Consider the following 15,991-nt stretch of genomic DNA (forward strand, 5'->3'; position numbering starts at 1 on the left):
TCTGTATATGTGTAATGCAGCGCTCTTCAGAAGACCATTGATAAAAGGGAAGATCATTTCATGCTAAATCTAAAGCTAGCCATACACTGTTTGAACCAGAAAAATTTTGATTATTCCTGGGACACTTTGGAAAATTTTCTTCGATCAGCCGCTGTAAGCAGCTGTTGATTAGTGTATTATGACAGAGTGACTCTGTTAGAATGAAATGTCCCGGGGGAGGCAAATGAGTTCCTCTTTCCACCTCGTTATCACGGCCAGTTAACTTGTGCCTGATTCAGGGCCGGTTCACACTAGAATGCGCATGTTCTGATTTTGACAGCCCATTGATTGCAGGCACTACTTTTGCAAATTGCATTGCACCAAGCCAGGTTTACAAAATGAGTTTAGGGTGCCATTAATGCACAAGGGAACGCACCACTTTCTAGTGTGAGTTGGCCCTGAATGAAAAGGACTTGTTTGATTTTTCACCTATTCATTTAGCCAAAAAAAGGGTCTGTTTTTCCAATAAATTTTTACGATGTAATTTTGTCTCTTCTATACTCCTTATTTTTTTTTATTTTTTTTTTTACCCCAGGTGTTAGTTCTCTTATAAACCTACTTAACACAGCTCAGGATGAAGACCAGCCCAAGCTCAATGTCATGTTGTGTGAAGCTGTTGTTGCAGTCTATGTGAGCTTGTTGATACATGCTCTCGCTACTGACTCTAGCACAGAATTGTTTCGATTGGCTGCCCATCCTCTTAATGGTCGAATGTGGGCAGCTGTTTTTGGAGGTGGAGTCAAGCTTGTTGTAAAACCAAGAAAACCACCAGAGAGCATTCCAGGTACTTTGCTTTCCAATTATTAAGTGGTGAGTCTGTTTATGCTGTCTTAGTCTTAGCTATGAACTTGTAGTTGGGTTTTCATCTCTGCCTACTACATTTTCACTATATGCATCATGAGTACAAAAAAATATGGCACAGCCAGTTGTTGAAGATTTGCTTATATACTTAATGTATCTCATCCAGGTAGGGAGCAACAAAAAACCCAGTGTGCTCTCACTTTTCCAAATGAAGAACAACCCACAGCAGACACTGCTATGCTAAACATTAAAGGCAATGCTTCTGTTATTGATATGGGACAAGAGTCTCAACTGTGTGGTGAGAAACCAGTGTTGATGATTGCTGTGCTCAGTCTGAACTGTATTCTTTCCTTCAATCACTTACCGATCTGTGAAAGAGCACTTTGAAAATAATGCATGATAAATCAAATGAATAAGATCTCACATAATCGCTGTGTTTTCCACATGTAGGCTTTCAGATCTATATGTTTTCTTTAAGTGGATGTTTAATTGTGCATGCAGAGTTATTGGGAATGTGCAGCTGCTTCATTCTAAGTCCAGTGAGTTTTCTGGTTTCTCCTGACAGCTATACCTGTCTTAGAAGAAATAGATAAGCATCGTCGTCGCTTTAACATGAGGATGCTGGTTCCTGGTAGACCAGTTAAGGATGTGGCTGTTCCACCCCCAGTTCCTGCTGAGAGACCAACATACAAGGAGAAGTTCATTCCTCCAGAACTAAGCATGTGGGACTATTTTGTGGCAAAAGTAGGTGATGCCTTTTGATGTATCAACAGTATATTTGATATATGTCAGACTGAAGCTGGTGTTTGGTTGGATGGGTGCATCTGAGCTGCAGTATTAAAGATGCTCTCTGTAGAATCACTTTAAATGAGTATTCTACACAGGACAAACATATGTGTACTTTTTCATTTTAAAACTTGAAGTGGTTGTAAAATTTAGACATGAAATATGAACAAAGCATATTCCTCTCTCTTGGGACCGTGGCCTGAATCCCCCCACAAACAAGAGATAAGAACATTTGGTGCCTACCTTTGCCCATACAGTAGCCAAGGACTCTACTTGTTGGGGATTAGGGATAAGGACTCTAGAGCAGAGGTCTCAAACTGGCAGCCCTCCAGCTGTTGCAAAACTACAAGTCCCATCATGCCTCTGCCTGTGGGAGCCATGCTTGTAACTGTCAGCCTTGCAGTGCATCATGGGAGTTTAGTTTAGCAACAGCTGGAGGGCTGCCAGTTTGAGACCCCTGCTCTAGAGTGTTTGTTTAACCACTTGCTCCTGGGCACTTAAACCCCCCTCAGTCCCAGACCAATTTTCAGCTTTCAGCGCTGATGCACTTTGAATGACAATTGCGCGGGCATACAACACTGTACCCAAATGAAATTTTTATCATTTTTTTCCCACAAATAGAGCTTTCTTTTGGTGGTATTTAGTTACAGCTCGGAGTTTTATTTTTTGCTAAACAAACAAAAAAAGATGCAAAAAAAAAAAAAATCATGTTTTAATAGTTTGTTATAAAATTTTGCAAACGGGTCATTTTTCTCCTTCATTGAAGTGCGCTGATAAGGCGGCACTGATAGGCTGCATTGGTGGGCACTGATGGGCTGCATTGGTGGGCACTGATAGGCTGCACTGGTGGGCACTGATAGGCATAGTTAAGGCGGCACTAATAGGCACAGATAAGGCGGCACCGATGGGCACAGATAAGGCGGCACTGATGGGCAAAGATGGGCACAGATAAGATGGCACGGATGGGTGGCACGGATAAGTGGCACGGATGGGTGGCACGGATGGGCACTGATAGGTACCACAGATAGATGGGACTGATGGGCACTGATAGGTGGCACTGATAGGTGGCTCTGATAGGTGGCACTGCTGGGCACTGATGGGCGGCACTGATGGGCGGCACTGCTGGGCACTGATGGGCGGCACTGGGGTGCAGCACCTTTGAGGCAGATTGGGTGGCACTGTGGGTGGCACTGTGGGGTGGCACTGTGGGTGGCACTGTGGGCACTATGGGCACAGACGAGGGGCACTTACTTTTACTTTTAGTTATACTTCAGGATGGCACTGCGGGAGGCAGGTGGGCACTGGCAGGTGGCATGTGGTGCCTTGCATTGCTGGCCGTGATCGGGACTGATGTCCCGATCACGGCCGCCGGTGATCGGCTTTTTTTTTTTCTCCTCGCGCTGTCAGCGCGAGGAGGAATAATAGCCGATTACCGGCTCCGTTCTATCACATGATCAGCTGTCATTGGCTGACAGCTGATCACGTGATAAGGGGTCGGGATCGACCCCTTGCACGGATCGGTGATCAGGCGAGTCTCATAGACTCGCCGATCACAGAGCGCGCCGCGCGCGCCCCTCAGGGGGCGCGCAGGCCGCTCGTAACCGGGACGACGTCAATAGACGTAGTCCCGGAAATCTAGGTCCGCGCTAATGCCGTCATTCGGCAATAGCGCGGTACCCAAGTGGTTAATGTGAGTTTGAAGTTTACACTTTACAGGGATTGTGATGTCAGGAGATTAAAAGGAGAGGTTTGATGGGAGTCTAGTCATTCTTTCTATTCACAAGGCTGTAATCTGTGTGTTTGCTTATCTATTTAGTGGGACACTTGTTTATACTATGTCTGTTGGACTGCATTGATCTGCAAAGATCATTGCAGATATTTGTACCTGGTTTATGCCATACATGTGTAAAGGAAACCATGCTATGCATTGTAACAAATGCATCACACTACACAAAATTTACCAGCATTCTCAAACCCTTAAAAGTATCTTCATTGGCTTTATACTTGGTCAGTAACTCATTAAATATTGAAACCAAAAATCACAAAAACAGACCTGGAGCTTCCAGTGTTAGTGTATTTTAACCTAACATTTCACATTCCTGATATGTGGTGGTTCTACCATGTACTTAAGTTAAAAAGTTCCCTGTTTGCTATTTTTCATTGTGTGAAATACATGGTGAAAAACATAAAAAAACAGCCCACGGCTCCACCCGCTAGCTGAAAAGCAGAAATCAATATTAAAGTTTAAGTAAGCCCTCCTATCGTTTCCAGCCAAGGAAGCTGCCACCTTTGCCTCTGTTTAATCTACAACTGCCATGATGCTACGCATGTGATCAGTTAAGACACCAGCCATTCGATGGTTTGACAGTTTGGTTGAGAGCACAACCAATGGGAGTGTTAAATTTCTGGCATGTGCCGGAAATGAAACAAATTAAACTGTTTTATGGATGGGTTTACTTGCACTTTAAAGAGGATCGTCACCCTGAAAACAAAATAAATTAGCTACTATAGCTGCTGACTTTTAATAACGGCACATACCTGTCCAGGGATCAAGCACTGTTCTCACCCGAGCTGGTTCTTCCGCTGTCTTCATTCCCCTCCCCCCCCCCCCCCGCAAAAAAAGAAAAAAAGGACATCCCAAAATTTTAAGAGGGGGGAGGCAGACTTTACACCTTTTGGATGAAGTTCCACTTCAACAATACAGTGTTTTAATAGTCCTGTAATTGTAGTCTTGACCCCAACAATGAAGAGAGAAATTGCATACAAAACCACTTTAACTTCCTTACTCAATCATGCCTCTGCTATTTAAGTTGTCAAGATCTAGTCCGTTAAATGAAGGTAGAGAGTAACTACCCAGAAACTTAAGGCCCCTTTCATACTTGTGCAACTTTGGAAATCAGAGTGGTGTGACAAATCATACCCCATGATTCCCAATGATAACCATTCATATCTGTGCGACTCCAAGTCCCACTGACTTCAAAGTAGTCCCTGTACTACTTTGGTCCATAGACCTCAAGTTCCCTGTAAAATTGTGCGACTTTCAAATCGCAGCAGTGTGAAAGGGGTTTAACTGGCATTTTCATTATAAATGTGGGTAATTTCACCACTAGTTTACTTTTAATACCTTGTCCAGGCAAATGTCCTTTATACAAGTACTGTATGCTTGCCTCTTATTTCCCATAGTCTAGATTTATACATGTTAAAATATTTTCCGAACCTTGTAATACAATGAAGTAATATATAAAGTAATATGTGTCCATTAAAATAAGTAATATGTTTCCCTTAGAAGATATTAAAATTTCTATAAGTCCTAAGTGTTAGAGGTGTTCTTGAACTCAACATTATCTTAACAGGTATTTTGGTATTTCTAGTATCTTGGTAATAGAAGTTACAGTTCATTGTCTTAGTGAGCCTACTGACGGAGTTACATTGTACATCACTGTCTCACCCATTCAGCAGACAAAATATCTGAAGGTCATGGATCTACCATGATCCCTTTGCCTCAGTTTTCTCCATCAGACAAAATATTTGACTCTGATAGTGTGTGATAGTGATCCGTGATATTCCATACTTTTGTTCCATTTGAGTACTTTTATTATGATAATGAATTTATATAGCTTACCTCTATAGCTGTGAATTACATTGCAGCGATTCAGGGTGTTATAATGTTCTGTAGGTTCTACATGTACAGTATCTCACAAAAGTGAGTACACTCCTCACATTTTTGTTTATATTTTATTCTATCTTTTCATGTGACAACACTGAAGAAATTACACTTTGCAACATAGTAAAGTAGTGAGTGTACAGCTTGTATGAGGGGTGTACTCACTTTTGTGAGATACTGTAAAAGTAGATACATTGTGTCTTGCTGCCTTAAATTGCAACCTTAAAGTGATACTAAAGTCTTGTGGGTTTTTTTTTTTTTTTAGTTAAAAATAACAAACATGTTATACTTTTCTGCTCTGTGCAGTGGATTTGCACAGAGCAGCCCCAGATCTTCCTCTTCTTGGGTCCCTTTTAGGTGCTCCTCTCCCTGTGTCTATTCAGACATCCAGCCTGGCCCTGCCCCCTTTCTCATTAGCTGACTGGATTGACAGCAATGGGAGCCACTGAGCCACGCTACTGTCTCAGCCAATGAGGAAGGGAGTCCCAGGCAGCTGAAACACTGCTACAACATTGCTGAATCTAGATGCGGCTTGGGTAAGTATTGGGGGGGTTGCTGCACCCAGAAGGTTTTTTTTTTTTTATCTTATTGCGTAGAATGCATTAAGATAAATCTTCTACCTTTTACAACCACTTTAACTTTATGGTAAAAACACAAAATTTGGTTATAATCATACAAAATAAACATTTATTATTTACATTTTTTTTTTTTGTGGACTCCAGGAAAAAAGGAGGCCATTGTGAACTATGTTTACTATGCGATACTATTGTATAGTGAACCTTCTACTATTAGGATAAATGTTACCTTGATAAAAGGGACCTGTGTGTCCCTGAAACGTCAGTACACATGGTTGACAAGTAACTGTCTTGAATTAAGTCTTGAAAGTACAAAAACAACAACTTCTCCTGCGCTCTGGTGTCTTGGTCTTTGAAGTTCGATACCGACAGTTTAGGATGGTAGTGTCAAAAGGTCTTGCAGTCCTCCTTTAGAACATTGGGTGTTCAGATACTGGAGAAAAACAAAACAAAAAAAAGGAAGGCGCACTGACCTAGAGCATTACCATAAAAAGAGCTTTATTAAAAACATAACAAATAGCAAAATGGCTACTCACAAACGAGTATTGATCAAAGGCAAAATCAATACAACTAGATCAGTGCTTATTTTGGCTCTGAAGAAAGGGGGGTCACCCCCGAAAAGTGCTAGCCGTTTTCGTTGAGGTATTTTTCAGTTCATCTGACATCTGATCTGGATATGTCGATGTTTGGTGCAATGGATCCAGTTGTATTGATTTTGCCTTTGATCAATACTCGTTTGTGAGTAGCCATTTTGCTATTTGTTCTGTTTTTTAATAAAGCTCTTTTTAGGGTAACGCACTAGGTCAGTGCGCCTTCCTTTTTTGTTTTGTTGAATTAAGTCTTGGTCATTGATAATCACTGGAATTCTCCAAGTCTTCAGGTTTTTGGTGTCACCATTGGCTATACACCCTTCTCCCAATTGTCAGAATTGGAGGATGGAATGCTATATGGTGTCAGAGTCAACAGGGAGAGAAGTGAGGAGATTGTTGTAATAAGTCTGGTTAGCTTGTGTATTTGGTTCACAGTACAGGTTTATAACTTTAAGAAGCGGAAATCATCTATTAGTTTGATACATTAATATGCTAATTTGACCTTTACTCTATACCATTGATGGTGAACCTTTTTGAGCCCTAGTGCCAAAACTGAAATAAATAAGTTGGTTTTGTGTTGCAAAGTTCCAACCGATTCGCAAGAAAGGGGTGCTGAGCGAGTGAGAGTGGGGGGTTGTAAGAGAGTGAGAGTGGGGGGTTGTAAGAGAGTGAGAGTGGGGGGTTGTAAGAGAGTGAGAGTGGGGGGTTGTAAGCGAGTGAGAGTGGGGGGTTGTGAGAGTGAGTGGTGGGTTGTGAGAGAGTGAGTGAGTGGTGGGTTGTGAGAGAGTGAGTGAGTGGTGGGTTGTGAGAGAGTGAGTGAGTGGGTGGGTTGTGAGAGAGTGAGTGGGTGGGTTGTGAGAGAGAGGGGTATGAGAGAGATGCTGAGAGTGGGAGGGGACACAGAGACAGAGAGGGAGGGGACACAGAGACAGAGAGGGGGGAGCACGCAGAGAGAGGACACAGTGAGAGAGGGGGGACATGGGGGGGGCAGATAGGGGACACAGGGAGAGGACAGAGAGAAAGGGAGGGGCATAGAGATAAAGAGAGGGGGGCAGAGAGGGGGAGTGTGAGAGATGCTGAGAGGGAGGGGGAAAGAGAGCAAGAGAGGGGGGACAGAGGGGGGGGGGGGGCAGAGAGAGGAAGGGGGCAGTGAGAGGGGGGGTGTGAGAGATGCTGAGAGGGAGGAGGGACAGAGAGAGAGAGAGAAGGAGGGCAGAGAGGGGGAGCAGAAAGAGGAGGACACAGAGGAGGGGGGGGGCTGAAAAAGAGGGGAGCTTAGAGAAAGGGAGACCTCTAGTTCTGTCCCTATCTGCAATCCCTGCTCTGCCTCCCTGCCCCAGTCTTTGTCTGCATATATTCAGTGTATAGTTGTGCCCGGTACCTGGCTCCATCCTTGATTCGGGAGAGCCCTCTGCTCTGTTCCATTAGGCGGGTTCCTCACAACCTGCGCCTCTCATCTGTCCTAGTCTTTCGGGCCCATAGTCTGTTCTCTGGGCCTCACTGTTGAAGGACTTGCACCTCACCACTGCTTGCTGCCGTGTTCTCCCCGCCGTGAACCTGGACAGTCGCATGCCCACAGAGATGGCTCTGTGTGCCAGCTGTGGCACGTGTGCCATAGGTTCGCCATCGCTGCTCTTTACTTTTGTTAATATTTATCTAAAAAAATATTTTTTATACATTTCCCATTTTAAATGCTAATCTATTACTTTCCTCTGCTTTTTATTGCAGCCATTCCTTCCTCTGTCTGACAGTGGGGTTATTTATGACTCAGATGAAAGTATTCCAAGTGATGATGATGAGGATGATGACGCATTTCTCTCTGATACACAAATACAAGAGCACACAAATTCTAGTTCCTACAGGTAAGAGATGATGAATTCACTTTGTTTTACACATGCATTTGTACCTAGCAACCTGCTTAAAAATCTTATTGTGCCACTTTTTTGCCTTTAGTAGCAGTTGAGGACAGTAAAGTCAACAGATGGTGTCAGAACTGCAGGGCTTAATGTTTACAATTGGTTATTAGCAATAATAGCTAATTGGGGAAAGATGGATATAATGAAGCAAAATGTTATGACCGTCTTTTTAAGAAGAAAGCATGCAGTAGACTTGAAAATAAGAATTTTATCCAAAACGCTCAGCAGTTGTAATTATGGTATTGGAAGTTTTAGGGTGCAGAGTTTCTTACCCCATTTTGTTGGGCAGGTTAAGATAACTTGACTAATGGGTCAGGCAGGGGGTAAGGGTTGTTCCTTTTAGGAGAGTCCAATAAGGTCTTGGTGCCCAAACTACAGTAACATTTAGGAGGGGAAAGGGAATCCAAATGTGGGAACATTAACCACTTGGGATCCGCGCTATTGCAAAATGACGGCAACAGCGCGGACCCACATTTCCGGGACTACGTCTATTGACGTCGTCCCGGATACGAGCGGCCTGCGCGCCCGCTGAGGGGCGCGCGCGGCGCGCTCTGTGATCGGCGAGTCCGTGAGACTCGCCTGATCACCGATCCGTGCAAGGGGTCGATCCCGACCCCTTATCACGTGATCAGCTGTCAGCCAATGACAGCTGATCATGTGATAGAACGGAGCCGGTAATCGGCTATTATTCCTCCTCGCGCTGACAGAAAGAGAAAAAAAAAGCCGATCACCGGCGGCCGTGATCGGGACATCAGTCCCGATCACGGCCAGCAATACAGCTGACCACCTGCCCCCTGCCAGTGCCCACCTGCTCACCGCCGTGCCATCCTGAATAAAAGTAAGTGCCCCCCATCAGTGCCCCCATCAGTGCCCACAGTGCCACCTACAGTGCCACCCACAGTGCCACCCACAGTGCCATCCAGCAGTGCCACCAACAGTGCCACCCACAGTGCCCACAATCTGCCTCAAAGGTGCTGCGACCCAGTGCCGCCCATCAGTGCCCAGCAATGCCGCCCATCAGTGCCCAGCAGTGCCGCCCATCAGTGCCCAGCAGTGCCACCTATCAGAGCCACCTATCAGTGCCACCTATCAGTGCCCATCAGTCCCATCTATCAGTGGTACCTATCAGTGCCCATCCGTGCCACCCATCCATGCCACTTATCCGTGCCACCCATCCATGCCATCTTATCTGTGCCCATCTTTGCCCATCAGTGCCGCCTTATCTGTGCCCATCGGTGCCGCCTTATCTGTGCCTATTAGTGCCGCCTTAACTATGCCTATCAATGCCCACCAGTGCAGCCCATCAGTGCCCACCAATGCAGCCCATCAGTGCCCACCAATGCAGCCCATCAGTGCCCACCAATGCAGCCATCAGTGCCGCCTAATCAGCGCACTTCAATGAAGGAGAAAAATGACCCGTTTGCAAAATTTTATAACAAACTATTAAAACATGATTTTTTTTTTTTTTTTTTTTTTGCATCTTTTTTTGTTTGTTTAGCAAAAAATAAAACTCCGAGCTGTAACTAAATACCACCAAAAGAAAGCTCTATTTGTGGGAAAAAAATGATAAAAATTTCATTTGGGTACAGTGTTGTATGCCCGCGCAATTGTCATTCAAAGTGCATCAGCGCTGAAAGCTGAAAATTGGTCTGGGACTGAGGGGGGTTTAAGTGCCCAGTAAGCAAGTGGTTAATAACGGCAGTGGTCGCTAGTAGACTCTTGTAACATTCCCCAAAGTATTTGTCTGTTGCAGCATGTTCTCAACCAATGTACAGTAGATATAAAAAAAAGTCTACACACCCTTGATAAAATGTCAGGTTTCTGTGATGTAAAAAAATCAGACCAAGATAAATCATTTCAGAACTTTTTCCACCTTTAATTTGACCTATAAACTGTACAAGAAAATTGAAAAACAAACTGATATCTTTTAGAGGGGGAAGTAAAAAAATAAAATAATGTGGTTGCATAAGTGTGCCCACACTTTTATAACTGGGATTGTAGCTGTGTTCAGAACTAAGCAATCACATTCAAACGCTTGTTAAATAGGAGTCGGTACACACTTGCCATCAATTAACCACTTAAGCCCCGGAACCATTTTGCAGCTAAAGGACCAGGCCCCTTTTTGCGATTCGGCACTGCGTCGCTTTAGCTGACAATTGCGCGGCCCTTGCGACGTGGCTCCCAAACAAAAATTGGCGTTCTTTTTTTCCCACAAATAGAGCTTTCTTTTGGTGGTATTTGATCACCTCTGCGGTTTTTATTTTTTGCGCTATAAATAAAAATAGAGCAACAATTTTGAAAAAAAATGCAATATTTTTTACTTTTTGCTATAATAAATATCCTCCAAAAATGTATAAAAAAAAAAAATTCTCCTCAGTTTAGGCCAATACGTATTCTTCTACATGTTTTTGGTAAGAAAAAACGCAATAAGCATTTATTGATTGGTTTGCGCAAAAGTTATAGCGTCTACAAAATAGGGGATAGTTTTATGGCATTTTTATTCATATTTTTTTTACTAGTAATGCCGGCGATCAGAGATTTTTATTGTGACTGCGACATTATGGCGGACACGTCGAATAATTTTGACACATTTTTGGGATCATTGGCATTAATACAGCGATCAGTGTGATTAAAAATACACTGATTACTGTAAAAATGTCACTGGCAGTGAAGGGGTTAACCACTAGGGGGCAGTGTAGGGGCTAAGTGTGAGTGTGTGTGTGTGTTTTTTTACTGTAGGGGGGGCGTGGTTTGGCTTGTGACGTCACTGAGCGTCTTTCCCTATGACGGGGAACAGACGATCTGTGACAGGCTCACTAGGAAGCACGGGAAAAGGTTTGTTTACACTTACCTCTCCCCGTTATTCAGCTCTGTGACCCGATCGCGGGAGACCGGCAGTGATCGGGTCCCGCGCCACGGTCACGGAGCTAAGGACCAGGTTCGCCAGTGCGCCGCCTGCGGTGCGCGTGACCCACAGCTGGACACTTAAAGGGCAACGTACATGTTGTGCCCAGCCGCGCCATTCTGCTTATGTATATCGCCGTGAGGCAGGCCGTCAGTGGTTAAAGTGCCTCTGATTAACCTCAAATAAAGTTCAGGTGTTCTAGTAGGTCTTTCCTGACTTTTTCTTAGTCACTTCCTACAGCAAAGGCCATGGTAGGCAGAGCGCTTCCAAAGTATCAGAGGCATCAGTGTATCTCCATTCATCGTTTCAGGCCCAATTTCAGCCCTGAAACAGACCAAAAGATGCACAGGACTCCTCTGCAATTTGCACTGGGGATGTGTGAACCATCTCTATAGAGAGCCAGTCACAATCTCCTGCTATACGAATTGGATGCAGGGAAACCCACATCCAATTTGCAATAGTGTGAACCCAGCCTCCTTGTTAAAAGGTATCAGTCAGGAGAAGGGTACAAAAGACTTTCCAAGGCATTAGAGATACCATGAAACACAGTGAAGACGGGTTGTACCGATACCGACACTAGTATCGGTATTGGTGGTGACACCAAGCATTTGCATGAGTATCGGTACTTGTGCAAATGCTCCGATACCTGTTGTATCGGGCAAGGCATCCTCAGTGTAGCAGAGGGGGTGGACAGCCTCACAGGCGATTAGTGTAGAGATGGAGGGTGGTACAAGCACCAATCTCCCTGTATAGCTTAAAATAAAGCATCTGACAGCAGCTTCTCCTCCTCTCCCTCCCATGGCTGTCAGATGCTTTATTGAAAGCTATACAGGGGGATCAGTGCTTATACCTCCTCCCACCACTGCACTGATTGTCCCCTCTGTGTCCTTCCCTGGGTCCCCTGTGTGCTACTCTCTCTGGGTCCCCCTCTGGCTCCCCCCGTATGCTCCTCGCTCTGTTGGGTCCCCCTCTGGCTCCCCCGTATGCTCCTCGCTCTCTTGGGTTTCCCCTCTGGCTCCCCCGTGTTCTCCTCGTTCTGTCCCGGTCCTCCTTCGTCCCAGATCTGTTAGGATGGAGAGTGGAGGAAGGAGCTGGTAAATATTTAATGTACCGGCTTCTTCCTTTTGGACCTGTGGACTCTGTCCATTCATAACTGAGCATCGTAAACTGTGTTTACGCTACTTCAATTTATGAATGAACAGGAGCTGCTGTCTCCTGTCGATTCATCTTCAGCGCAGATAAGGCTGCTGAGAAAGGGATTGAGGATTCTTTGTCCTCATTCCCTTTCCCTGTCTCAGAGGGGTTATGTCCAGCCAGACCTGGAGTATGCTGTCCAGTTTTGGACACCAGTCCCCAGGAAGGATGTTCTAGAACTGGAGAGAGTCCAGAGAAGGGCAACAAAACTAATAAGGGTCTGGAGGATCTTATGAGGAAAGGTTATGAGCACTAAACTTGTTCTCTCTGGAGAAGAGATGCTTGAGAGGGGATATGATTTTAATGTACAAATACCTTACTGGTAAACCCCAACATAGGGATAAAACTTTTTTGAGTAAGAGAATTTAATAATTTAATAAGAATTTAATAAGATGCGGGCATTCACTAAAATTCACTAGAAGAAAAGCGGTTTAACCCTAAACTGCGTAGAGGGTTCTTTACTGTAAGAGCGGTTAGGATGTGGAATTCCCTTTCACAAGCTGTGGTTTCTGCAGGGAGCATCGATAGTTTAAAAAAACTATTAGGTAAGCACCTGAACGACCACAACATACAGGGATATACAATGTAATACTGACATAAAATCACAGACATAGGTTGGACTTGTGTCTTTTTTTTGTCAACCTGGCCTACTATGTAACTGTCAGGGGTTTGTTTAGGCCCCCAATATCTCACCAAAGCCCGCCCCCCCCCCCCCAGCAGTTGTACTGCGGCAACATGGCTCGGCTACGCAAATCGCCGTCATGTTACGTCGCTTCTGTATTCGGCTACTGGGGGGGGGGGGTGCTCGCCCATGGCCACCGATGGGCTCCCGCGACCGCTTGGGGCACACCAAGAACCAGGATCTGTGTATAAACAAAAAGTTTTAGTTTCTCTGAGGGGAGAAGAGACAGATCGTCTGTTCATACAGTGTATAAACAGCAATCTGTCATCTCCCCAACACAGTCCCCTCCCCTCTTCAGTTAGAACACACACTAGGGAATAAAATTAACCCCTTGATTGCCCCCTAGTGTTAACCCCTTCCCTGCCAGTGACATTTATAAAGTAATCAATGTATTTCACAATTGTCAGTTAAAGCGGCGCAGTTCTGAATCGCAGAAAGTGCTCTAGTCAGGAAGGGGGTAAAATCTTCTGGGGCTGAAGCTGTTAAAAAAAAAAAGAAAATAATTCTAACAAAAATGTAAAGGTTAAATTGTAAAAATAATTAAAAAATAAAATTAACCCCCCCCCCCCCCCCCCCCCAAAAAAGCATTGTAAAATAGTAACAAAATATATCAAATATAAAAATTGTTAAAATAAATAAAATTAAAAACTACTGACCTAGTCCACGCCCCATCAGTGCCACCTATCTGTGCCCATCAGTGCTGCATATAAGTGCCACTGTCACAACACATTAAAAAAAGTATTGTTAATCAGTATTGGCAAGTACTTTTTATTTTGACTTCCCTCCACCTAAAAGATTTCCATTCGTTTTTTTTTTTACAAATGTACCTTTTATAGGTCACATTAAAGGTGGAAAACGTTCTTAAATTCATCTTTGTCTCTCTTTTTTTTTTTTTTTACAAAAGACATTGTGACAGGGTGTGTAGACTTTTTATATCCACTGTATCTGCAGTCTCTGGTCATCTCCTTTAACCACTTGACCTCTGGAAGATTTACCCCCCTTCGTGACCAGACCATTTTTTGGCGATACGGCACTGCGTTACTTTAACTGACAATTGTGTGGTGATATATAAATCATTTATTTTTTCCAAGTCTTTTTTTTTTGCCCAAAAATAAAGCTTTCTTTTGGTGTTTTTTTTTGCTTTTTTTTGTTTTACGCTATAAACAAAAAAAAGACTAACAATTTTGAAAAAAACAAACTATTTTCTACTTTCTGCCATAAAACCTATCCAATAATAAAAATGTAAGAAATCGAATTTCTTCATAAATTTAGGTCAATATGTATTCTGCTACATATTTTTGGTTAACAAAAACCCCAATCAGTATATATTGATTGGTTTACGCAAGCGTTCTAGCGTCTACAAACTATGAGATATATTTATGGAATTTTTGTTTATTTATTTTTTCAATACTAGTAATGATGGAGATCAGCAACTTATAGCGGGATTGCAATATTACGAAGGACAATCAGACACTTTTTCTTGGGAACCAGTAGTGATGCTAATACAGTGATCAGTGCTAAAAATATGCACCATCACTGTACTAATGACCCTGGATGCAAATGGGTTAAACATCAAGGGCAATCAAAGGGTTAACTGTGGGCCTAGCCAGTGTTTTTGTGTACTGTATATTTGCTTGTTTATATAGACAGATCTTCGTTCTGTGTGTTTTACATGTGATCGGCGGGTGCTGGCAGACATCCAGTGCCCGATACGCCCAGTTTGGCTTCTTTTATGAATAATCACGACAGAATTGGGCTGCTTGCAGCACTCCCGCCTTTAGGTGATTGTGCAGAATTACATATATATGTGTTTCTGCACAGTAAATCTGCTATAGGGCGGACGACAAGTAGTTAACATGCCCATAGTTACTGCCTTTAATATGTCTATTCTGGCACTTTGTAAAATTTTAACCACTTCCTGTCTGCCAATGTATATAAACAGCCAGAGACTGGAGCAGTGGCGATGTGGGTGGACATACTGAGTACTTCATAAGGAGTAGCAGAATGTGTTTTGGGGTGTCATTCTATGTATGCCTATGATGTATGTTAGAAATATCTTATTAATTGACAACTTTGTGTGAAAAAAAATATATATATTATATTTTCAAGGGAGTCGTTACGCCTTTGAGTGTTTGTATTCCAAAATGGGGTAATTTTGTGGGGGTTCTCCTTGAATGGGGGATGCCCCTTGGATTTCGGGCCCTTCTATATATCTAAGCTGTGAAAGTGTCTCACACGTCACACACCTATACTCAGGAGGCTTAACAGAATGTGTTATGGGGTGTAATTATAATTATGCCTATGCTGTGTGTGTGAGAAATAACTTGTAAACAAATTTTATTAATTTGTTAATTTTGACAAAATTGTGACAAAAATGTACAACTTTTAAAAAAAACTCACTGTGCTGTTTACTAATTACCCTGGACTGTTTACTTTCCAAAAATGGTTCATTAGGGGGGTATATTTTACTTTTTACCAAAGAAGTGTAGCAGCATACATTTTGACCTAAATTTATGAAGAAAGATTATTATTTGCAAAATTGTATAAGCGAATATTAGAAAAATTTACTTCTGGAATTTTGTTTGGTATTTTCTTGATTATATAGCAAAAAAAAATAACCCAGGGACAATTAACCACTTTCCCTTCAGAAGGATTTACCCCCTTCCTGACTAAGCCATTTTTTGCTATTCAGCACTGCGTTATTTTAACTAGTAATTGCAATGCTGTACCAAAATGAAATTATTTAAAAAAAATTCAGACAAATAGCACTTTCTTTTGGTGATATTTGATCACCACTGGGTTTTTTTATTTTTGTGTTCTAAACATAAAAGACCAACGA

General features: G+C 43.1%; 1 protein-coding gene across 1 annotated transcript in view; it reads left to right on the plus strand.

The window, feature by feature from the left end:
* Positions 1 to 15,991, plus strand: part of DMXL2 (Dmx like 2) — a 283,261-nt gene that overhangs the window by 207,099 nt on the left and 60,171 nt on the right. Inside the window, exons 28-30 of the mRNA XM_077471038.1 lie at positions 575 to 823; positions 1,406 to 1,584; positions 8,184 to 8,317. Coding sequence (XP_077327164.1) covers positions 575 to 823; positions 1,406 to 1,584; positions 8,184 to 8,317 — 562 coding nt within the window. The remainder of the gene's footprint in view (positions 1 to 574; positions 824 to 1,405; positions 1,585 to 8,183; positions 8,318 to 15,991) is intronic.

Source organism: Lithobates pipiens, unplaced genomic scaffold, assembly GCF_037356315.1.
Source record: "Lithobates pipiens isolate NorthernLeopardFrog02 unplaced genomic scaffold, aLitPip1_a1.2 Scaffold_8, whole genome shotgun sequence".
Lineage (NCBI taxonomy): Eukaryota > Metazoa > Chordata > Amphibia > Anura > Ranidae > Lithobates > Lithobates pipiens.